Here is a 26,416-nt window from a genome sequence, read left to right on the forward strand (position 1 = left end):
CATAAATCTTTTAAAAGACTTTAAAGTCCACCTGGAGTCCAATAAAGAAGTGTAACTGCCATTATCTATTGCTGAGTTTACGAGAGCAGGTCTACACAGGAACACTGACATACTTGAAATGGGTTTGATTTTGGGCTGAATGTAAGTAATGAATTATTCATGATATTATTCTAAATACTTAACAGAGAGAGGGAAAAAGATTCAAAACATATTAGTATTTATTTGGAGGAAAAATTCTTTTGAATAAATTATTTATCGGACACATGGATATGCTGCTGTAAAGCGCATAGAGTGTCTCCAGACTAATGGTGTCTCAGTATTCACGTTCTTTTTTCTCAGTGTGAGATCTATGCTTTCTATCCTGCTGCATGGCTTTATAAGCATTGTGTGGGAACATTAGGCTAGTTATAAAAGTATGACACTAAATTCCTCTTAAAAGTTCCAGTTCCTTAGCAATTCTATTATCAATTCTTTTGTGTTTAAGGAAAATTCTTTGGAAAACAGAAATGCAATTTTGTTTCCAAATGCTGGGATCATTTCAATTACAATGTAAAAAAACAAAATGATTGAATGTTGTAATATATTTCATATTCTTTTATTTATGTAACTGTAACTGTGCCTTTAACTATATGCTGCTATGAACAACAAGTCAATAATTACACTGATTTAGATCTTGTGATAACAAAACACAGTATAGGTTCTTGGCTCACTAAAGTCTGACATGACAAAATGAATAAGTTCAGAATTAGTAAATTATTCAGATTCATTGAGAAACTGCTCCAGCTGATTTACAATTGTTTGTGATTCACTAAATAGACCCGACTCATAGGAGTCATTAATGTGGGGATCAGACTTCATTGGTCACATTTGTGAATCGGACTTCATAACGCCTTACAGGCCCTGATATGTTTCAGTCACTAAAAAAAGAAAGAGGTTTATATAGTCATTCACTTGAACTTCACAGGTCGTGCTGTATATATAAATATTCCAAAAGAGTCATTAGCTTACTGTTTTGTTTTTTGTTTGTTTATTAAATTTTTTTACTATAAAAAGAAGCAGCTCATAAGAGTCATTCATTCAAGATTTCATGCAGTATATTTCTGATTCACTAACCAGCGAACCAGTTCATGAGAGTCATTCACTTGAGAATCACTAGTCACACTATCCTTCACAAAAAAAACAAACCGGCTCATAAGAGTCATTCACTCAAGAATCAGACTTCACTGGTCATGCTGCATATTTATGATTCCCGAAAAGGAACCGGCTCATAAGAGTCATTCACTCGAGAATCAGACATCACAGTATTTTTTTTTTCACTAACAAGAACCATCTCAAAAGATTCATTCGCTCAAGATTTGTAATTCACTGGTCACACCATATATTTTTCATTCACTGAAAAGAAGCGGAGTCTTTTGTTCAAGAATCATACTTGGTAAAAATGTAAAAACCCTATGTTTCATTCACTTAAAAAAGGTTTATACAGTACAGTAAGAGTAATTTGCACGAGAATCTGACTACGCATTACATTGTCACTTTTTTTCACTAAAAATTCTCTGGTCACACTGTATATTTTTGGTTCACTGAAAAGAATCGCCTCAAAAGAGTAATTCACCCTGAAAATCAGACTGGCTGCGCTGTGTGTGTACAATAATGTAAATATTCATGCTGAGTCCATACACATCCGGTTGAAAGCTCTGCTCACTTTATCTTTCTTGAACTGAGCATACTCATGGATAGCCAAACAGAGAGGGAGGGAGGAAGGACAGTAGCAGCACTAGCAGACCGAAGATTTATCTTCTGTGTGATCTATAGCATCCTGAGCTCTGAGTGTTTATCTGATCAATACCGAGCGCTCGCCCATCATGAATTATAGAACATTCATAACAACCCCGGCTACCCGAGGAAGCTTACCGGGACACCAGGGTACATTGTTGCCCTAGACCTTTAGCGTTCCCCTTTTAATAAGCCTATCTGATCCACAATGTTTGGAACCTAATACTGTCTCTAATTGGAGCAGATGGAGGGGGCGGAAAATGCCATCAGCAGCCTAAATGAGCTTTAATTACAGCTGATATACAGAAATAGCCAATCTGTCAATCTGCACACTTGCCTCTGTCAGGTGGAGAAAGGGGGAGATAGGGGCAAAAAAGACAGGATGTAAATAGTGATCCATTAATTATATCTGCCCACAAGAATACCGCTGAGAGTCAAAAACAGAAGAAAGGATGGACCCAATCTTACAATGCCTTTAAAATTTTTCTAATGCTTACTGAATGTTTTGGACTGTGGAGCACTGCTGCCCTCTGTAGGTCATGATCAACATCAATGGCCTCCATGGCCTTGGCACCATGGATGGACCATGTAGAATTGTAGATGATCACTGGAGCAGAGAAAAAAAAAAATTAATTTTAAATAATCATTACTTAAATAAATACATGTATATTTAAATTATTCACTAAACTATTTACTTAACCCATAAAGTGTTGTAAAAAAAAAAATAATTTTAAATTAATGGTTTTTAGAGAGTCGGACTCCCAATCGAAGGGTTTGTGAGTTCGAGTCTCGGGCCGGCAGGAAATTGTGGGTGGGGGGAGTGCATGTACAGTTCTCTCTCCACCTTCAATACCACGACTTAGGTGCCCTTGAGCAAGGCATCGAACCCCCTAAACTGCTCCCCCCGGGCGCCGCAGCATAAAAAATGGCTGCCCACTGCTCCGGGTGTGTGTTCACAGTGTGTTGTGTGTGTTCATGCTCTGTGTGTGTGCACTTCGGATGGGTTAAATGCAGAGCACTAATTCTGAGTATGGGTCACCATACTTGGCTGAATGTCACGTCACTTTTTTTTCACCTTAACCCATAAAGTGTTGTAAAAAGGTTCACACAGTCATGGAAAATCTGAAGATATCAGGGAATTAACAAAACACCATAGAAACATTTACAGTGACTATAAGTTGTCCTACTGAGCTGAGCTTTAAGAGTTTTAAAATATTACAAAAAATCATCTTAAAATATTATTTTAAAATATTAATATTAAAATATGTAAAACATTTAACATTTAAAAAAATATTATGAATTATTTGTAATAAAAAATAATAATAATTAAAAATACACTGTAAGAAAATAATCTGTAGAAAACAGATAGGCTAATGTAATAAAAATGGTACATATAAAATTTCTTCATATTACCATGGTACAATTAGCCATATTTTTACAGACTTTACCTAAGTGTGAATAATGTAACCACGTTCCTTGAGTGTGCATAAATAAATAATAAAGTGAACAAGTAAGTTTATGCACATACACCATTTGACTCAATAACTCACAGTGTTATTCACATCACATATACACAGTGCTTCATATAGGAGATATAGGAGTATGTGATCACTGGCCCCTGGGAATTTGACTATAAATAGATTTTTGTCTTTTAAAAAGGAAGCTGAAATCACACTAGAGCAGGTTTATATGTTATCTCAAAAAATCCATATCTCTTTGGAGAAAATTAAAGGGATTTTTAATTCCAGAAGCTTACTGTTGCACACCATTTGGAACCGCAAGAACATGACTAATCTGGAAAATCAACACATGAAGGAGGACCAGATAAAAAGCACTATCAATCAATCTGTCTCTCTTTCCATCCGACTTCCTTTATCATTCCTTATTCTGCACTGATGGCACATTACATTCAGAACACACTTGTAGACTCAACCCACACAATTTCACCCAAAGCATATCGCATTTTTTTTCACAGCATGCCAAGCACATTTGCAGAATTTAAATTTTACACGGGAACATACATATTCGTGACACTGTTATATCCCCAACTACAATATGAAAACTGTTCTGATGAGTGTAGAATAATGTCACCATGTTCCTTGAGTGTGCATAAATGAATAACTAAGTGAATAAGTTCATGCACATATTCGATCAAAATGTGGACCAGTGAAAGAGGGAGTTATGAAAAGTACATGTTTTGCATGCACTTATGAGACATTAAACCCCAAAGGTGCTTTTTAAAAGCGCTGCAATATTTTTCCCTCAGTTTCATATGCATTTTCTTGGCCCAGAGTAGGGAGCTAATGAAGCTTGTCATCTGGAAACATTAAAAATCATCTAACCTGAAAGTAGCTGTAACATGAACTGTATGCATGTAAATAAACCAGCCCCCATAGTGTACATCAAAATAAGTTCAGCTCTCTACTACGTCCTCTGATGCAAATCCACAAAAAACACACTGTGTGGGATAAATCAGTGTTCAGCTAAGTAACAAACTGACGCACAGGAAAAAAAGGACATCTGTGGGATGGAACATGACAGAAACAGCATGGTATTTTCATTGCTATTAATGCACTGGATTGCCAATGAACATTGCATTGCACGGGGTCTGCATTGTCACTGGCAGTTCTTTCATAATATCATGTCGGCATGAATGCATGAAGGTTGAAAAGGAGGGGTTGTGGTTGCTTTTTCATAGATTTGAATTTGGGAAATATTTTGTGAGGATGGAAACATTTTTCATGAAGCACGGCTGACGAGGTATAATAATGTGTGATGGCATTTTGCTGCTCTAAATTCAATTTTTCTCCTGGGAAAGGTGCAGGTATCAGTAAGAGGGAAAAATAGAGATCGTTCTCGCAGTCATGACAAATGCTTTCACCCCTGGAGACTCCTTCTCTGCAGACGACTCTGACTTCAATGCACTTTAGAGGGGAAAACGTGTGAAAGGAGAGGAAACAACTAGGTACGGTTATCATACCGGTTACAGATCACTGATGATAGCAACTAAAGGAAAGTGAACCCCAACTCAATGTAGGTCCTTGCCAATCCCACATTTGAATTAACTATTTCTGTCTGTCTATTAAGAGGCAAAATATAGATCAACTAAAGGCTTTTTAGCTCATTTGACTTAATGGTGTTCTCAGTCATGTTTCATATCAACTTCTTTGTCACAGATGTCTCCTTAAAATCCTAAAAGAAACGACTGGGACGAATGACTGTTTCCGGCACCACTCTTCAGCGGTGTATCGTTCCCAAGCTGCTGAATCTTCAATGCCAAGACAAAAGAAATTATATTTTACCTGAGTTGAATGTGAGTTATGCTGTCTGTGTTAAATGTGAACCAGTAAAAAAACATGTATGACGAAATAACGGCAAGAAACGTCGCGGGCTGTATGCAAAAAAACGCGACGTATGATGACATTGATGAACAAATATCACTCTTATGAGCTGTTCTTTTACACCGTGTCTACACTTGATGGGGCGCAACAAATTCCCGACAGTAAACTGCTGCTGCATTATGACGTACTGACACAAATTTCAAATGATTTTCAACGGTCGCTTTGTCGCTTCTAGTGTACACGGTGTTAATCAGAAACATACAGTGCACCAAGAGTAACTGTAACGTTAGTCCAAGTCATAGGGGCCACTTTGACTTTATTGTGATAGAAAAAACAATATGGGAGGAAAAAATATTTTTCAGTGCTTTTGTGTTTTCTCTCAAAATGCATTCCCAGAGAAACTTTGCGTTCTCTAGCAAACAGCAAAACGATGCGTTCCCACGAGAAAAGTCTTGGCAAATTAAATATAGGCCTAATTCTCCCACTTTCCTTATATTATTCTGATCTTAAAGTTTCTTTGATGGAACTCAAAAGCATTGAAATATATATGTTTTCCTCTCATCTATTTCTTAACATAAAGCGAGTGATTCACAGGCAATTGACTCATATACTAAATTGTTCAAAAAGGAGTTCTGTTTGAATCTTTAACCGAACTGAATCAGTGATTGAATCAAGATCTGACTCGCTTTCTGGTAAGAATATTTCTATAGCCTTGATAAACTGTTATATATATATATATATAAATAAAATACATTTTACAATTATACTGTTCTTGCTTCAAAATAGCTCAGTTGTTCACTTTTAAGCTTCTGCACATTGAGGAGAGACATAAAAGCATAAAAGAGCAATCCAACCACCCACTGTCTCCTGACCACCCAATCACAAAACACATCCCTCTTTTGTCAGGCAATTTCCTTCGGGATGTTGAAAACGTCCCCGACTGATTAAAGAACAAAAGGAAATAGTGAATTATTTTTAGATGTGGAATGGGTTCCCACAAAGATGAGTTTAATCAATTGTAATTAATTCTCCTGGTTATGAGCAGTGGAGCCTGACGAGTCAAAGAAGGGGTTGAGGATATTGAACTCCACTGAAAATCCATTAATGCCTAATAAGAGAGGGGACGTGGAAAAACTAGGTGAGATATGAAAGGCGACTAATGTGAGAATCTAAATTTGTTGTTCCTCCTAGACAGATCTGGAACTTGATGGCTCACCTTTGCTCATGCTTTCATCAAGACTGATTGTTACAGATGAGAAAGAAAGGTTGACAGACTTATGCTTACAGTGACTCTGTCTTCAGGTTGCTCCCATTCTGTCAGTTTGTCCAGTGCTTCGAAAACTCTGGACAGTGCAGGCTCAGCTAATTATCAAACATTTATTCTGTCTTTTAGGCTGAACAAAGAGGAATCGGTTCACACGGCACACACGCACCACTTTCAAAGACATTGTGACCTTGCCTTCACTTTGCTTTCCATTAATTCGTTTTGTTTCAAAGCAGGAGTGATGCAGACAGACAATAGCACTTGAGAAATAATTAGGCACTCTCAAAGATGCTAATCAGATTCCATATGAAGTGACTCTAATAACTTTGGGCTTACAGCAGCATAACACAAACAGCCCTATAAGGAATGACTGCTAAGGACAGGCGTGAGGTGCTACATATCAACTTGAGAGCAATGGCCTGATGCTGAACTTATTGAGAAACAAGCAAATGAGAAAGTGAAAGAGAAAGAAAGTGAGAAAGTGACGTGACATTCAGCCAGTATGGTGACCCATACTCAGAATTCGTACTCTGCATTTTAACCCATCCGAAGTGCACACACACAGAGCAGTGAACACACACACACACTGTGAACACACACCCGGAGCAGTGGGCAGCCATTTTTATGCTGCGGCCGCCCGGGGAGCAGTTGGGGGTTCGATGCTTGCTCAAGGTGCACCTAAGTCATGTATTGAAGGTGGAGAAAAAACTGTACATGCACTCCCCCCACCCACAATTTCCTGACGGCCCGAGACTCGAACTCACAACCCTTCGATTGAGTCCGACTCTCTAACCATTAGGCCACGACTTCCCCACAAATGATGCGGTTTCATCAAAACATTTTTCTCTACTCCTACATAACACTCCCTGAACTGATAATGTCACTCTGAAAATATGTTGACTTCAGCAGAATTCAGTTCCCTCCCATAAAAGTGGATGGATATACATGTTAACCTCTTGACATTATTACAAATCATAAATTATTGTTTTTATGAATAAAGCAAGCGTTATAACCCCAGTGACATAAAACAATTCATTTTCTAATATGACATCTATTGCACTGCTAAAAGGAACACATTGTACCATTAAATCACTTAAAATAAATTAAATAGTTCCCTGTCAAAATAGCAACCAACAATGTTGTTTTAAAATTATTTCTATTATCAATTAATGTTTTTTAAATACCATTAAATCATTTAAAATATTGTAAATAATCTATTATTAATAATGTTTACATCTGATTGCAAACTCTCCATGTGTACAGCCTCTGAACTTTGACCTTTAGACCTTTTCCATTATATAATATATATATAATATGTGTGTATATATATATATATATATATATATATATATATATATATATATATATATTATATATATATATATATATATATATATATATATTAATGTATATATATATTTTAAAAATTTTTTAATGTTCACCTGAATGTTACCTGAAACCACCAATGTTACTTTTAAGTTATCTCTATTTTTTTCCTGCTTGTTCTATTTAACCTGGGAAAAACAAAACAAGATAAAAGTCAAACCATTCCACATTATTTAATGTGGAGTTAGTTTTACTATAAATGTTTTACCTGGAAAGACCGGAATTAAGAGGCCAATGAGTGGAAGAGATCCTAGTACACAGAACTGGTTTTGAGAGCCACAGGCATGCAGGCATGGAAAGTACACTGTGTGCCTATTGACGTGGGCTGTAGAGTTTTCTAACCCTACACAATGTTTGCTGACTATAGATCATGAAAAGGCAAGAGGAAAACTGTTGCTTTACAGCCTTTTATGGCCTTTTAAAACCTTTATTCATATGACTGTTGAAAGAAACACGAAAGTTGAGGGAAAGAGTGGGAATAAGACATGACTCAGGCCAGACTCAGTCTGGGCTCCTGTGAGTCAACAGCTCTTACACATCATGAGCACTTGCTATGCATTTCCTCTGATTTCAACTGCTTGCATGTTCCTGTCTTCAAGATATCAAGATACCCAATACATTAAAGAGTATATATAAAAGAGAATGATATTGTTGAATATGTGGTTACAGCTTGAAAGAGACAAAATAATCAGGGACAGACTTGTGAGAGGGCCTCTAAATGTAGAATTGGGTATTCTTTAAAACAGGGTTGTCCATTTCTGCTCCCGTGGGCCACTGTCTTGCGCAGTTTAGCTCCAACCCCAATTAAACACACCTAAACCAGCTAATCTTACCAGGCATTCTTGAAACTTCCAGGCAGGTGTGTTAAGGCTGTTTGGAGCTAAACTCTGCAGGACAGTGGCCCTCCAGGATCGAGTTTGGACACCCCTGCTTTAAAAGATGGATAACCAGACACACAAGCTATTTAAAGATGGATAAAATGCTGCAAATAATTTATTTTGTAATTTTTTTTTACAAACTGAGGTTTGTTAACTACGCCTGAAATCTGAAATGTATGTTCTGTGAGCACCATCTAATGGTGGGAGGCTCTTTCATTTACGTGCCAAAGGACATGCCAAGTCACAGAAGGTCTGGGCCAATTTAATACACTATAAAAGGTTTTATACTTGGTAAAGGGTATATCCTACAGACTCTAATTAAAATCTCCTCTTTATATTCCAGTGAAATAAGCATGAATCACCAGAATTAAAGGGAATAGCTCTGCCCTCTTTACGATAATTGGCACAGCTGATCAGTGTCACAAACGGGTGTTAAATCACCATATAGCTCTCTCTTAATGAAAGATTAATTCAATCCTCTTCTATGTCCCACTCATTCACATCTTTGAGGTCACCAGTCCTCATAAATCAAAACCTCTCCTCGGTTTTTTGAGCAGTGTTCAATGCGTCAGCTTAATTCTCTTTCTTTTCATGCATAAAGGACAGATTTGTCCACTGTAGACAAAGCTCTTCTCCCATAATGTCCTGACAGGAACCTGTGATTAATGACACATTTAATGACTAAGCAACAGAGGGATTTACTGTCCTATAAATGTTTCATTATAATGCATTACACCTGTGAAAGAGTGGCTGTTTCAAAGAAATGAATCTTGGCTCTGAAATAAAAACTGAAATTAATCAACATGTGACATTTACCTAAAGGGAAATCCCATGAGTATACATATAAATCTGCAGTTCTTTTATCCTCATGTAGTAGTATGTTAATGCTGTAGTAAGGATTTATAGATATGCTCTATATTGCTTGTCATAGAATAGCTTATTAATCTCACTATATTAACTTCATATATTCACATTTTCTACATTTACAAGACACTATTCTTTTCTGCATTCTGTTTCGAATTAAGAAAAGTGCTTAAATAGGCTACATTTGAATAAAATGGAATAATATAAAATAGAACAGAACAGAATATAAAAACACACAGGGGTTATGATTTTTTTTCTTTTTTTTTTGTTGTATTTTTGTGTAGGGTGGTGGGAAGGGGGAGAAAAAACAATAAAACACATACCTACAAAAAAAAATATTTTTGTTTGATTAATGGGCATTTAAAATATGAGTAGAGGGGGAAAATAATAGATTAGGGGCCACTTTGATATATATATATATATATATATATATATATCTATATATAATAGATATATATATATAGATATATATTATATATATATATATATATATATATATATATATATATCTATATATATATATATAAAAGGTTACAATAACAGCTATCTTGAACAAATAATTTTGTATCATTGTTTTCTGAGCATCACAATAATCTGTCGTGTCATCACTTTCATGATCAGACATTCTGCTGTATCAGTGTCTTTATTTCCACATATTTAATTTGAAGAAGACATTATGAAATATGTGTGCACTCGTGGAGCTGGTTCATGTTTGGAGCACGAGAAAAATGAAATACATTGGAGATCAAAATTAGTCTTGAAGTATTAGAATATGTTAGTCTTGACACTAACATATTCAGCTCCACCAAAAAGGCCAGTTGTCCAAATAAGACAAATGCATGAGAAGACAGTATAAAATGTACATTTTTTAAATATAATTAAAACATATGTATAAATGTATTAAAAACAAATTTCTGTATGTGGCATTTCAGACATGAATTATAAATATATGTTGTTTGCATGATAACATGTTTATCAGTAATCCATACTATATATTATTATTATTATTATTATTATTATTATTATTTAATTAATTAAAGAAACAATTTAAAGACAGCATTTAAACATTATTTGAATGTTATGTATATAGATTATACTCTTAAATGTTTCTTAAAATTGCCTAATTAAAATAAATTATAAAACGAATAATTCACTGTAATATTGAACACTATTTTATGCAATAATTCTATTCCCATATTTTCTATGATCATTTCTTGAACATTTCTACGTACACCTGCATGTTTTAGTTTGGGGGGCAAAAAATACTTTTATTATGAAAAATAAAAGGCTCTTCTTTGTGACGTCACGCAGCGTCACTAATCTGCCAAATTGTTTTTCTTCATTGTGCGCTGCTCTGAGACAGACAGCTGATTATGAGAAGCTGAAGTTACAGAGAGCTTCAAGAACAGGTGTATTTCACGTACACTGGAGTGAGTTTGAATGATTTAAACCTGTAGTTCTGTTTATATAAAACAAGCATGAACCATGTTTTTGTTGTTGTTGTGTTGTCTGATCATCTCTCTGTCTGTTCTAACAGCATGTCAGACCCTAAAAGAGCTGGAGCTGATGCTGGATCACTGGTGTCAGACCCTCAACACTCCCAAAAGCTTCTAAGGGTCCTTCAGTCTTTAAGACAAGATGATTGTTTTCAAGATGCAGTGCTGGTTTTGGATAATGAACAGATTCCTGTTCAGAAAAACATTCTAGCTGCTGCTAGTCCATACATCAGGTATGAGAATAAGCTTGAAAATGGGATACATTTGCATGAAACGAGATCAGATCAGTAGAACTGGTATATTTGCTCAGACATGTAGCGGCCCCTTGAGCAATGTGTCATATGGGTGTGCCAAACAGCCCCACCTTGCCTGTTGCTTGGGTCAGCTAAAGAAATAGTTCACCAAAAAAAAAGAAAAAGAAAAGTCATTTACACACCTTCATGTGACCTACTGTAAAAAAAAAAAAAAAAAAAAAATAGAGGAAACCAAAATGGCTGTGAGTTTATGGATGCTCTGATATTCAATTATTAAACGAAAACTTAAAGCACTAAAAAAGGTAATTACTTAAAATAAAATAAACATGAACTGAAATAAATAAGTAACTCAAACTTAAAAAAAAATAGACATTAAAAATAATAATAATAATAATAAAATAATATAAATGATAATACACACAATAAAATTACTAAACCTTTAACCAAAATTAAAATGGAAACAGTAAATATAAAAGTAAAATCTAATTCAAAATATTAACAAAAACACTTCTATGAATTGTGAGATTTACAAACAATTTGATTCATGGACTATTCATTAGAAGCAAATCTTTTCAAAGAAAAAAAATGATGCAATTCAAATCACTGAATTGCTTTTGAAATTGAATTCACTGATTCATTTATCTGGGGTCTCAACTGTTATTCACAAACGTTCACTGATGTCTCAATGATTCCACAGTTCTCAAATCTCGCAACAGCAAACAGAAAACACTGGTATTTTGGTGTCAATGATAGCTGGTGAGGCATGTCTTCACATATCATAATCCAAGTCCACTTGATTGAATCGCTGCAATGAAAGAGGCCCTTATTGGTTTGATTGCTTTTAGAGAAAAGTCAGTTGAAGATTCTGTTGCAAAAGCAACATAAAAAAAAAAAAGCAAATAAAGAAATGGTTTGCGGTACTCTAAACTAAAAACCTGATCACCAAACAGATCCTTGCACATCTTAAATCAGCTGAAACTGAAAATCCCAAATTTTCAGAACCTTTGCAGTGCATTTTATATAACAATTCTCCAAGATATTAGGTCAGTCATTTATTAGCTCCACAGTGAACGCGAACTCATGTTATTCATGTTTCCAGGACCAAATTAAATTACAACCCACCAAAAGAGGATGGATCTGTATACAAAATTGAGTTGCAAGGAATCTCCGTCACGACCATGAGGCAGATTTTGGAGTACATTTTCAGTGGGGAGGTAATTACATTACTAACAAATACTACATAAATGTTTCGCTCAGTTATGGAAAACCTTAACGGAATTATAAAATATTTTTCAATAAATTTAAAAATACAATATTTAATTGCAGATTTCTTTCTGTGAGTGCAGTCTGTATAAAATGATTTTTAAAAAGTCAGTATCAATTACAGATAATTATTATTATTATTACAAACAGTTGGAAAGGTTATGGAAAAGTAATATAAATTTGGGGAAACTTTATATAATTTATTAATGTGTGTCACAAACTATTGGGTTTCCATTGTCATGGTTTCAATGTTTTTTAAGCTGACTGTTTGTAGTGCAGGCCAAACAAAACTATTCTCTTTGGCGCCCTGGTTTCCAGATTACCTTGAGTGAAGACACCATCCAGGATGTGGTCCAGGCTGCTGATCTTCTGCTCCTCACTGATCTCAAATCCCTGTGCTGTCAGTTCCTGGAAAGCTGCATCACTGCAGAGAACTGCATTGGTATTTGGGTCTTCTCTTTGCATTACTGCCTGCACCACGTCTACCACGTGGCCACCGAGTACCTGCAGACTCATTTTCGTGACGTGGCCAAAACAGAGGAGTTCCTGGAGCAGCCGCCCGATCGCCTGTGTGACCTGCTGTCCATGGAGAAGCTCAACGTAGGGAATGAAAAGCATGTCCTGGAGGCTGTGGTCCGCTGGATCGCCCATGACATTGAAGCTCGGAGAGTGAGTGAAACAAATTTTTCGCAAGGGTTCCATATGCACAGCCATAGAAAAACATAGAAATAAAAAATTACTTAATTAATTTTGTAATTCAGTTATTTAATCTAAAATATAGATATAAAATTTTATAAAAAAAATTGTAATTTTAGTTTTTTAATATAATCTGTCTGAAAGTAAAATACAATGTTAAAAAAAGTGAAATTATTTAATTTCAGCTAGTCTCATATTTTGTTGAAGTTTTGTTTTACTTGAAGTACTAAAATGACTAAAGCTTAACTAAAACACATAAATAAAAATGACTAAAAACTAAATGTATGTATAATTTTAAAAAAGTGATAAAAAATGTATGTTAAAATTATAAAAATATAATTCAAAATAGTAACAAAAATTATAATAGTAAATATTCAAATTAAATAAATACTACTGCTTAAAAGTTAGGGGTCAGTAAGATGTTTTTAAATGTTACAGAAAGTCTCTTATGCTTACCAAAACTGCATTTATTTTATCAAAAAGACAGTAAAAACAGTAATATTGTACAGTATTTTTAGGGGTGTGACGAGATCTCGTGCCAAGAGATTAATTAACCAAAAGTAGGTCATTACACTTAAATCAAACCACGATATGGACTAGTATCTGTAAATACAAAGCAGCAAAAGTCGATTTAAATACATTTTTGAACAATAGAATGTTCAAAAGAAGTTTCTTTCAAAGCAAAACTTACTGACTTATTTATTTATGTTTATTTGAGCTGATATTTACATCAGTCCTTTTTAAATAGGATACCTTTCTTCCAGGTCCATATGAAAGAGGTGATGTCTGCTGTGTGGGTTCAAGGCCTGGACCAGAGCTACCTCCAGGAGCAGATGCTCGGAGACTCCCTGATGAGGGAGGTGATAGGGAATTGTTGTATGGAGTCGCTAGGAGGAGCAGTGCAGCATGGGGAGGCGCTGCTCGCTGCGTTTAAACCGCGCGGCTACTCTGAGTGTATCGTCACTGTAGGGGGTGAGGAGAGGACGTGAGTATAAACATGCATAACATAAAACTAACTAGATGCAGGATTAGATTTTACAGTGTTAGGTTTTTTATATATATTGCCCTGAATTTCTGTGTGTTTCCAATGCAGCTCTCGTAGGCCTGTGGCAGCAGCGCGATGCATGTGTCCGCTTTACGACCGAGACAGGCAGCTCTGGATAGAACTGAAGCCAATGAATGAGAGGCGTGTTGGTCATGGGGTTGTGTCAGCAGGTTTGTGCTGTCTCAGCATTGTTTTGATGCTGATGTTTAAACAAAAGATGTTAAGAGATACAGCTCACATTATTCTCACACAGCTCACACTTATTATATGAACTGATTATGCATCATTTCCACAATTATAAACAATTCTAGTGATCTCCACTACTTATAAATTAAGGCGTGAAATAAACTAAAATAGAAAACATATATTTAAAATTGAATAAAAAAATAATAATATTTCACAATATTACCATTTTTTTGTTTCAAATCAAGTAAATGACATTTTGGTGTGCCAAAAAAAACATTAAAAAACTCTGACTCTTATTCTTAATTTTCAGACATTTGGCTAATACAAATGAAAGAAAATCCATTGCTTAAAATGATTCTGCTTCAATCTGTTATTTGTTTAGTATGAGGTCTGGAAAAGATGTAGAACCACATCCTGTCTTAAGTTTAGTACATCCCACAGCTATATATAAATCCATCATATGCTCTCCTGAGCATTTCCAAATATTCATTGAATCTGTTAATGGATTTAAACAGATTAAACTACATATGAATGTTTTAAATTAATTACAGAGTCTGACTTGTTGCACATAGTTCATCCTGAGGATTACTGGGCTTCTGTGTGTTCTATTATTGTTTAATGACTGAACTGTAATTAACTGATAATCTGTCTGTCCAATCAGAGGGGTACCTGTTTGCAATAGGAGGAATGAACGAGAATAAAACAGTCTTGAGCAGTGGAGAGAAATATGACCCAGAGACCAACACCTGGACCCAAATCCCACCGATGATGCAGGTATTCCTCTTTCGGTGTTCCAAAATGTGTATGTGAATCGGGACATTTGAATGGGAATGCCACTGTTGGAATGACATTAACTAAATTAACCATCACAGTTTATTAGAAATATTTAGAGGTAAAATTTGCTAATAACCAATTTGGTATAAAGGAACTTGTTTATTGATTTTAATTGGTTGAAAGTGGTAGATACTGTATAATTTGATCTTTATAGTGTAGTTTTTACATTAACCACCAAGTGTCAGTATTGTGATATTGTATTTTCTTGTGTCTGTCCAGGCCAGACAGCACTTCGCCATTGCAGAGTTGGATGGGATGATCTATGTTTTAGGTGGAGAGAACGAAGACACTGAGGTCCTCCTCACGATGGAGGTGTTTGACCCCCATTGCAGTGTTTGGAGAACACCACCAAAAATGACCACAGTGCGCAAAGTGAGGTTTAGCTCTTTTTTTTTGTTTTTTGTTTTTTTTTACAAATCTGCACAAAATCACTGCAATACTCTCATGCTTCTCAAACTTTGAGGGAAGCATGAGTGGGGAAGTTGTGGGTTAGTGGTTAGAGAGTTTGACTCCTAACCCTAAGGTTGTGGGTTCGAGTCTCGGGCTGGCAATACCACAACTGAGATGCCCTTGAGCAGGGCACCGAAAACCCAACTGCTCCCCGGGCACCGCAGCATAAATGGCTCCCCACTGCTCCGTGTGTGTTCATGGTGTGTGTGTGTTCACTTCTGTGTGTGTGCACTTTGGATGGATTAAATGCAGAGCACGAATTCTGAGTATGGGTCACCATACTTGGCTGTATGTCACATCACGTCACTTTGTGTCTCTATTCTTCAGTTTGGTTGCTGTGCCACCATGAAAAAGAGACTGTATGTGATGGGTGGAGGATCTTACGGAAAGATTTATGACTCTGTAGAGAGCTATGACCCCAAAACTCAGCAGTGGACAACAGTCTGCCCTCTTAAGGAAAGGAGGTAAAGTGTGTAAATGGACGTTTATTCATTTAGCAGGTGATTCTATTCAAAGCAATTTACAAACACTCACCTATTAGCTTGTTGATATAGTATGGCAATAATTCTGTGCACGATCAATAAGTTAAATAAATAGTTCACCCAAAAATAAAGATTTGTTGAAAACTTACTGACCGTCAGGCCATCCAAGATGTAGATGAGTTTGTTTCTTCATCGGAACAGATTTGGAGAAATTTAGCATCACATCACTTTCTCACCAATGGATCCTCTGCAGTGAATGGGTGCCGTCAGAATGAGAGTCCAAACAGCTGATAAAAATATTACAATAATCCACAAGTAATGTAGGTAATGCACAAGCTGCGTGTTTGTAATAAACAAATCCACCATTAAGACATTTTTAATGTCAAACCATTGCCTCGGGCTAAAATTTGAGTCCTCTATCCATAATATTGCTTTCTCCAGTGAAAAGAGGTCCTGTCTGAATCCGGACAGAAATATGCACAGATTAATCACTGTTTAAAGATAGAACACCTTAATGATGGATTTGCATCGTACAAACACGCAGTTCTTCACTTCACAAGACTGATGGACTGAAGTTAGATGGATTACTTGGGATGATTTTTTAGCTGTTTGGACAGGCCTATATTACCAACATTGTGTAAGGGTCTGTATTTTTATATAACATAGGAAAAATGTGTCAGTGTGCCCTTGCAATTTGTTTCATAACATTTTAACTTTAAAAGATGGTGATGTAATTTTATTACATTTAGGTAACCAGGTTTTCACTGAATAGGTGTGAAAGAGGTTACATTGTTATTTGATAATGGGAACAGCGGAAACATCATTCAGCATAACTTCGCCCCATGCATCCAAACCACAAATACTGGACGCTCAAAGCGGTACGCTCTTTGTAGATGTGAATTTAGAGAATGCTTTTTCACATCCTGCCTATGACGCAGAGAAATGTCAAAAGTTAAACAGATTTAATTTTGAGACAAAAGAAGCATCTCTTCATAAGGCTCTAACAGCTATGAGAACTGAGACACACCCTGCGATGTGTGATGGCTTACAGATGTGTCTTTTGAACAATAGTAGTCAAGGGACCTATCAGTCTAACGCATGGAACTGGAAACAATTGATCATCATCTGGAGGAACATAAATAGTAATATTTCTTAGTGTTCCTGTCTTGTTTGGAGTATAATTTCGTCCATAGCTCTGTTACACAATCTAACGAGCCGCCTAGCTGCCTATTATCATTTTTAGTTAGATTAGCTGTCTTGTTTGTAGTATAATTTCGTCCATAGCTAAACTTTTTGAGCAATGGTTGCTGGACAATGTTGCCATCAAACGGAAAACCAGTGAGACACAGGACACACCACGATCTAAAGTCAGGATAGAAATAGCTCTGTTACACAATCTAACGAGCCGCCTAGCTGCCTAGGCCCTGCAACATTGCTCAAAAAGTTGCCCCGTGTATCATCACCTTTAGTCAAGGTAGTGCCATATTTAATGTGAGGAAGAGAAGTACAGTGCGTTCATTAGATTGTTCAGCTGACAAATCATCTTTCTGATAAAAAACTTTCAGGCAAAAACGACATAAAAGAGTTTTGAATATATATATATAGAGAGAGAGAGACATTTACAATGTTAGAGAAATATATGTATTTAAAAAAAAAACTTCTTTTGAATTTTCTATTCATCAACATATTAGGTGTGAATGATTTCTGAAGGATCATGTGACACTGAAAACTGGAGTAATGGCTTCAGGAAATTCAGCTTTGCCATCACACGAATAAATTACATTTAATAACATTCAAATAGAAAACAGTTATTGAAATAAGATTTCATGATATTAGTGTTTTTATTGTATTTGTGACCAAATAAATGCAGCCTAGGTGATCATAAGACACTTCTTTCAAAACAGTTAAAAATCCTACAGACCCCAAACATTTGTTTTTATGGACATTTATTATATAAAACTATTTGTATCATTTCAGTTATTTTATGTCACTTGCTGTACATTTATGATGAACATTTATAAATAATAAAATATTCATAGAAATGGAAAAAAACAACTGGTGCAATATAATAGATATGTTTTATGTATGTTTGCTAGGTATTAGTTTGATATCAAAATGATTAAATGAAGAGTTTCTTGTCTAAATTGACAAGTATTCTGTGTGGTCAACTGTTTGTGCACTATTCCTTGATGAGAACGCGGCTGAGTTGTTTTCCTCAGGTTTGGAGCGGTAGCATGTGGGATTGGACAAGAGCTCTATGTATTTGGTGGTGTGAGAAACAGAGACGCTGACAACCCAGAGTCCAGTCAGATGACCATCTGCAAGTCTGAGTTCTTCCATGATGAGCTAAAAAGGTCAGCTCTTCAAAGCAACACTCGTACAGAGCAATACTTGAGTGATGAGTATGTTCATGCATGTCTTTCTTTACTCTCAGGTGGGTGCTTTTAGATGACCAGAACCTCTGCATACAGGCCACATCGTCTTTTGTTTATGGAGCTGTTCCCATTGGTGCCAGTATATACGTGGTTGGAGAACTTGACACTGGTAAGCTGATAAGGTCTTATAATCGTACTTTATCGTCTGTCTAGGAACATCTTTTTACGTATATCTTCAAATTCTGTCCATGAGAAGGTCAAAAAAATTTGTGCTATGATAACTTATACATTCAAGATACAACTAGTGCAACTTTTTTAACATTTTGAGGACCAAAGCATCAGCTACTTTGAAATGTTACAAGCTACTAATGAATTAATAGTTAATATCAAGCTACCATTTTTATTAAGTAGTTAACTATATTAACAACAAAACTACATTAAAGTTAAGACGGTATATGTTTTAAGATATATTTTATATAATATAAGGTATAATAGAATAGAATATGATATAATATAAAACAATAAAAATTTTATTTAATTTTATTTTATTTTATTTTATTTTATATAATATAATATAATATAATATAATATAATATAATATAATATAAAGTAACATTTTGAAGGCTTATTATAGTCAGCTGAAACAATAAAAAAAAACGTACTTAAAAAATAAAATATTAAGAAAAATATTTTATTTAAGATAGTGTCTAAGGAAACCTCATGTACTAAAACAGAAACAAAAATTAACAAACTTTATAGATTTTTTTTTATAAATTAGAAGAATGCACAACAAAATTACTAAAAAATACAAATGAATTCAAAATAGTAATAAAAGCTCAATTAATACAATGATATTAAAATAGCACTACTTTTTAATTCAGTACAATCGGGCCAGTATTTATCTCTATCAAAATCGATGATAATCTTAATTAGGGTGTTTAAATACAGCACTTTTACTGTACTGTATATACTGTATATAATACACTTTTAAATTTAAACCATTAATGAATCAAAAGCAGTATTTAAGTAATTCACTACAAAAATGCCACTTAAAAAGGTTTGGAAATACTACTGAATGATAAGTTTAATAAAATTTTTTGTGACCAGTTTATTGATACAAGCTGTTTAAATTGAAGAGATTTGCTAAAATGAGCCAGATGGCCATTTTGGAATAATGTACACATAATACAACATGACAAAAAAGTGTCTTCAGGCTGTTTGAGTAGAGCGGAGCATAAAATACTCAATGCATGATATATGTTTCTTTATGTTTCGTCTGCAGGCACCAGTTTTGACTATGTGCGGGAGTTCCGCAGAAGCACGGGTACCTGGCACCCCACCAGACCCCTCATGCCCTCTAATCTGAGCAAGACGAGCTGTGCCGCCCTACGCATCGCTAACTGTAAGCTGTTCCGTCTGCAGCTCCATCAGGGACAGTTCCGGATCCGGGTTCAATCCACATAAACAACCCAGATCCTCACCGCTGGCTTTATGTCACTCCTCCTTCGTCTGCTGGTTTGGAGGAGGATGCAGAGGATTGTGACATCACACTGGCAACAGCAGAGGTTTGGTTATAATGTGGGAAAGCTTGAATGAATTGTCCTGTTTTTTATGTTTGATGTCTTTTCTTAGAGGATGGATTTACATCTTTTTTGGTTCCTTTTTACATGATTCCCAGTCACAGGAAATGCTGTTACATAAGATGCGACCTGCTGACTATTTTCATGCTTTATATGAATAGTTTGCAATAGATTGTATCTAGCTGTTGATGCAGCTTATTTAACACTAACGCTTTTGAGCATTTGTGAAGGAGGTCAAAATTGCATATTTTATACTGTAGTTAAATGTGGGTTCAGTAAGTAAGGGAACAAATCAAATCAAGAACTAATCAGTGGTATGTTCATATCAAGCACAATTATGTTGCTAATGCAAGTCTGTCTAGCTACTGTACAGTCAAAGTTGAAATGACATGTTAGATTATTGAAATGACTGAAAATCTCATTGCACTTTTGCTGATAATTAATCTTGACTTTTAAGTTTGTCATTATATGTGTATATATTTATCATTTTAAATAAAATAATAAGTGTATATAATATACACACACCATAAAAAATGTTTAGTGTATATATAGATATATCTATTATATATATATATATATATATATATATATATATATATATATATATATATATATATATATTATTTTAAATGCACTGGATGCCTTTTTTTTTTTATGGCCTTCTTATTAACAATGCCTGGGAGAAATTTCAGCCTTGTTGAACTTTGCCAATAAGTACATTCTGCCTTACCAAATTTGGATATTATTACTTTTGTTAAGTTCCATCTGTGTTTCATTTATGTGTAAAAAAAAAATGCCATTAAAAGCCCAGCTGTGGGATTGTTTGTATTGAATTTGGATACCTGTGGACCTGCTCTTATTTTGAAAATGAACCTTATAGAATTAAGCAGTTTTAATATTAAATTTGTTAAGCAAGTGCCATTAAACATTTAATTAGTCTCAACAGTCAACCTTAGTAGTCTTATGTTTTCTGATCAGAAGTACATTAGCAAGAATAACACAAGTTTTAACTAATCCATATGCATTGTATTGTCAAAGTTGAAACTGAAAATGGTAGATATTTGCATATTTCATGTGTTTCTCTGGCTGCGTGACGGTCTGCCTGTCTTAACTGATCACATTTTACTGTTGGTCTCGTATCCAGGGACTCAAAACACCACAGCATGTCAGAAATAGATGCAAGTTGCTGGTCTCACCCTTATGTGGCGAGATGTATTTTGTGAATGACCTCTGAACTGGCTTTCCTTTCAGTGTGGACGGTTTTGGCATCTGGTGACCCCATTTGTTCTGTGCATGATTCAGCTGCTGCTGTCTGTTCTAACTGAAGGGATGAACATTTCATATTCACCACCATTGAAATACAGTCCAATAGCAGGAATAAATACCACACTTTCACACACTAACATTTGTCAAAAATGGATCTCAATGTATGAGAATGCAAACAAGAAAAATTACAGGACCAATTTGTGGTGTTTGCACCAATGCACTGGTCACTAAATTTAAGATGTGCACTTACCAATGTTTGTGGAAGTTGTCATTTCTATATCACCACAAAATTTGTTGTTGTTATTGACGTAGAAGTACTATCAGGACACGGAGTATATCAACTATGCATGAATGTAGTGTAGTCCTCGCCAAGACTTCATACACAATACATGCTCATGAAAATGATCAACACACTCTTTTACTATAAACATTGTCAGGACTCCATTTGTGCACAACACTAAAACACTTGGTTTCTGCCAGAATTTTGAGATTAAAAAAATGTTTATATTATGGAAAGTGGTGTTCTGGTGGAATTCTCATTCCTTGTTTGTGATGTTTTGGAGTTCAAGTCAGGCTCGTTTGAACGAAACGGTTTCGTTCAAAACTAAATTTTTATGACCATTTAAGATTTTTTGATTCATTGTTTTAATTAACATGAGAATACTATCACGTCAATTAATTAAATAAAATCTCATCGTATGCATTGTTATGTAAGCAAGTTTTGAGTGTTGCATAACTCTGGAATGTTTACAAAGTTTTTTTTTTTTTTTTTTTTTTTTTGTGGTGTAGTGGGTGTCTCATCAAAAGTTGTGTCTATGAATATGTTGGTTCTCGTGTGTGTGTGTATGATTAAACAGTGCAGGACAGGCATGGGATTAACAGGATTACTGAATATAGATGGGGGTAAATTCACCCAAACTGGGCTGCTCACATGACAGGACTTACATTCAAACAGAGATCTTGTGACTTGGGACAGTGATGGTATAGCTATTGTTGCTCAGACAGGCAAAAAAAAAAAAAAGATATATAATATATATATATATATATATATATATATATATATCTATATATATATATATATATATTATATACACACACACTATTTATTTTTTTATTTCAGATTAATTTTTTAGTTTTAGTTTTTTTAGTGCTTCAACTTAAAATTACTTACATTTTATATTTGAAATAGTTCTTATTTAGATTTTCATTTTATTTTATTTAAATGAACAAAAATTATTTTAATAGTTTGAATTGAATTATTATTAATAATTCTGGTGTGCTACAGTTGACAAAATTCATGAAAACTGAAGAGCATGCTTAAAAACTTTACTACAAAATTATTATTTTTTTTATTGTATTATTTCATTTAAAATAAAACAAAGCTTAATCTGGATCAATAATATTTTTTGCATTATGACAGTATTCTCATGATAATTAAATCTCCCCCAATTCTTATTGTACTATAAATACTGTAATATATATAATTATTATTATTATTATTATTATATGCAAATATATATATATATTACTTAGGGCAATTTATATGTTATTATTTAAATGTAAAGTATTTATACATTGTGGTAGTATTTATACTGCCTTTAATATGTGCTGATTAAATTAAAATAATTATTTTCATTATAAGATTTTTTACTGTGCAATAGAGTGTTACACCACAATGAGAATTGCAATTGAAAACTTTTGAGATGAAAAACATAGAACACCAGACGTAACTTGGGGAAAATGTGCTTAATTTTCATGAAAATAATGTCATAATTTAAAAGTCTTAATGGTCCTAAAATAGACTTCACTTGAAGAAAAAGTGACACTTTTTAAATGAACCCACTACGCATCTTTGAGTTAAGTTACTTGCATACAAGAGGGTTTTCCTGTAAAGGCCCCATCATCAAAGTACCAAGCAACCACAGACAGCTGTTTCACTTTCAGCTTAGGTTTACAGCATGCAACTCTATTTGCAGTTTGTGACCAAGTGTTGCATATATGGTCCAAACAAGAGACTTTTTTTATAATCCATTGGTCAGACTGAGTAATGAAAGTATGACGGGAAAAGACCAGAGCAAGAAAATTATTTTTCCCAGTTGGAGTGCATGCAAACCTCATTTGAATGTACTTTAAGTTATTTCAACCCACCATGTTCACTCACACCATAAACAAAAAACTTCTCTATTCCATTTGTTTCGATTTGTGAATGACTTTGTACAGTCTGATTCACTTCCTCGTCAAGGGACTGGTCAGGAGGCATGCAGATCATTCGATTGGGGAAGTCAAGTGATGTGGTTTGCTTTTCTTACTCACCATTTTGGTTGCTTACGCAGCACAACATTACCACAGTATTCCCAGCAGGGATGTGATGCCTTCATCCCAGCAACCAATGCGTGAAACAAGCCGTCAGCAAAAAGGCAGGGCAGTGTGTGAATGTTTAGATCTTTCCTCTGAGATTAATCAGACTGGTATTAGTCCTTGAGGTGGTGATGTCTGCACTGACTCCATACCAAACATACTTCATACAGTATATCTGCAGAATTCACAGTGTAAGATACGTCAATCCCACCCTCAAGTATGTCATCAGGAATGGTTGTGTGATCATTTAATACATTATAATGAGACACTGTATACGGCAAGGAAACTGAAAACACGTCAGATAACTTTGTGGTACAAACTTTTTAAAGGAACAGTTCATCTAAATATGAAAGTTACCATTAATTATTCACCCTCATGCCAAAACAAACCCACTGGACTGTCTTCTGTGGAAAATGAATTTCTGAAGAATGTTCAGCCCACTTATTTTCGAATATAATTAAAGTGTGATATTTTCCTATATGGAAAAGAATGACTAGGATATTCTTCAGAAATAAAGTCATACAGGTTTGGACAGATTATATTATTGAAAATAATAAAAGTATGAAATTTTACCATATGGAAAAGAGTGACTCTTCTGAAAGAAAGTCATACAGGTATCAATAATATTATAGAATATAGTAGAAGTATGGAATTTTATTGACAATGTGAGTGACAATGATATTTATAAGAAAGAAGGTCAAACAGAACTGGAGCAATTATATTATTGAATATAATAAATGTGTGAAATTTTCTTATATAGAAAAGATATTATTCTTATAAAGAAATCAAAGAGACTTGGGCCCAATTATTATTAAATATAATAAATAATAAGTGTGAAATTTTATTATATAGAAAAGTGTGACTATCATATCCTTAAGAAAGAAACTTATTTAAAAAAAATAATAATAATAATAATCTTAAGACTGTTCAGACCACTTATTTTCAAATATAATGAAAGCGTGATATTTTCCTATATGGAAAAGGTAAGTAGGATATTCTGAAGAATTATTATTGAATATGATAAATTAATATTTTATATAAAAATTTTATTATATGGAAAAGAGTCCGTTTTAAAAAAGAAACTCATACAGTTTTGGACCGATAATCTTATTTAATATAATAAATGTGTGAACTTTTAGTATAAAGGAGTAAAATATTCTTAGAAAACAAAGTCATACAGGTTTGGACTGATTATATTATTGAAAATAAAAAAGTGTGAAATTAAATATTTGGAAAAGAGGGACTAGGATATTCTTAAAACAGAAAGTCATACAGATTTGGATTGACATGCCGGTGATTGATGACATACTGTTCATTTCATGATCTGTTTCTTTAAGTAAAACAAATGAGTTCCACTGGTGCATTATAGTCAATAACAGAACGAAAGAACAGATAAGAATCTCACTTCCTTTAAACTTGCTGATACAAAGACTGTTTCATAAGTCATTTAGCATCTGAGCACTGGTGCATTTAAGTGAAATATTTTACCACTTGGAAATCTGGAAGTGTATTAACAAACATTATCTCTGTTGGTTTTGGTCATCTGCTCTGCACCACCATGGCTCATTCTGATAAAATATGTTGTCACTAATGCATTAGGAAAGATTACAAGCACAATAACATTGTTGTCAGAGGCGGGGTAGTGTTCATTTTTGTGACTGAGGCTTTGTTTAGAGTGTGGGTGGCCCCGCTTGCTTCAGCCTCCCAAGAAATCTTGTGCACTTCAGAAGTCAGAAGAAGTATCCCAGTTGAATAAATATCTAACTCAAATGACCAAATGTGGGCCTATTTATTTCCAGACTTTGCTGTTTAAGCCAAACAAAAGTCGGATGGAGGGCTGTGAACTGCAACAGGAGGGGAGTTTCAAGCTTAACTTTGCATATATTCATGAACATATAAATGGTTGTATGTTGGAGTCAAACTCAGTTATCTGTTTAGTACAAAAATAAAAAGACAATACACCAAAGTAACATGCTTTAAGGTAAATCAAAAGTTTGGAATGTGTTTTTAGTCAGGTCAAGGCAAGTTACCACATGTTTTATATGTATACAGTTTATACATATACAACAATGCTTTGAACTTTTTAGTATGTTTCCTTTTCTATTTATGCTGTCTTTTTTCATATTACACAAGTCTGCTGAAACGCCATTAAAAGCTTCTTTTTTTTTACCTTAGTATTTCATTTTCATTTTCCATCTTGAATTAGGGTCAACAAACAACTGGTTCCCATTGTGACAACTTACCCCACTATAGAAGCAATTAGCCACAAAAGGCCAATGTGCATCTAGTAAGCAGTGTTTTTTTCTTTGCAGTATTGGTGGAAATGTTCAATAGCTCTTTTGTAGAAAGTGATTTTGAATAATATTCACACTGAAAAATTAATGTAGGCCTATTTATAATACAAAAAAAAAAAAAAAAACATTTAGGTGACATGGTTATATATTATGAAAGCTTGTAAACCACAGGACAGATGGCTCATCTTTAGCAACAAAGAAGCCTTTTAGAATGAATGTGTACAGAAAATGACAGTATGACAACTCTGCGTCCACTATGGCAAGCCATTTTAATATTAACTTTAAATTAAACAAGTATTTAAAAAATTACTAGGAAGTATCCAATAGTGAC

General features: G+C 34.5%; 1 protein-coding gene across 2 annotated transcripts; it reads left to right on the top strand.

Moving 5' to 3' along the window:
- Nucleotides 1-10,799: 10,799 nt before the first annotated feature.
- Nucleotides 10,800-20,694, top strand: gan (gigaxonin). 2 transcript variants are annotated; one of them, XM_019122934.2, is made up of 12 exons: nucleotides 10,800-10,936; nucleotides 11,044-11,235; nucleotides 12,356-12,470; nucleotides 12,838-13,188; nucleotides 13,980-14,200; nucleotides 14,309-14,430; nucleotides 15,108-15,220; nucleotides 15,500-15,652; nucleotides 16,058-16,194; nucleotides 18,432-18,566; nucleotides 18,647-18,756; nucleotides 19,870-20,694. In XM_019122934.2, the coding sequence occupies exons 2-12, from the start codon at nucleotides 11,045-11,047 to the stop codon at nucleotides 20,049-20,051; spliced, it is 1,830 nt and encodes a 609-aa protein (XP_018978479.1). In that variant the 5' UTR covers nucleotides 10,800-10,936; nucleotide 11,044; the 3' UTR covers nucleotides 20,052-20,694. The 2 variants fall into 2 exon arrangements, with proteins under 2 accessions (XP_018978479.1, XP_018978480.1); XM_019122935.2 differs by having other exon boundaries at nucleotides 10,822-10,915.
- Nucleotides 20,695-26,416: the final 5,722 nt, after the last annotated feature.

This window comes from Cyprinus carpio, chromosome A18, assembly GCF_018340385.1.
Source record: "Cyprinus carpio isolate SPL01 chromosome A18, ASM1834038v1, whole genome shotgun sequence".
NCBI lineage: Eukaryota > Metazoa > Chordata > Actinopteri > Cypriniformes > Cyprinidae > Cyprinus > Cyprinus carpio.

Coding starts and splice junctions, on each gene's coding strand:
- gan (XM_019122934.2), top strand. CDS start 11,045: ATGTCAGACCCTAAAAGAGCTGGAGCTGATGCTGGATCACTGGTGTCA. Junction 12,471..12,837: donor AGTACATTTTCAGTGGGGAG/GTAATTACATTA, acceptor CCTGGTTTCCAG/ATTACCTTGAGTGAAGACAC. Junction 18,757..19,869: donor GGTTGGAGAACTTGACACTG/GTAAGCTGATAA, acceptor TTTCGTCTGCAG/GCACCAGTTTTGACTATGTG.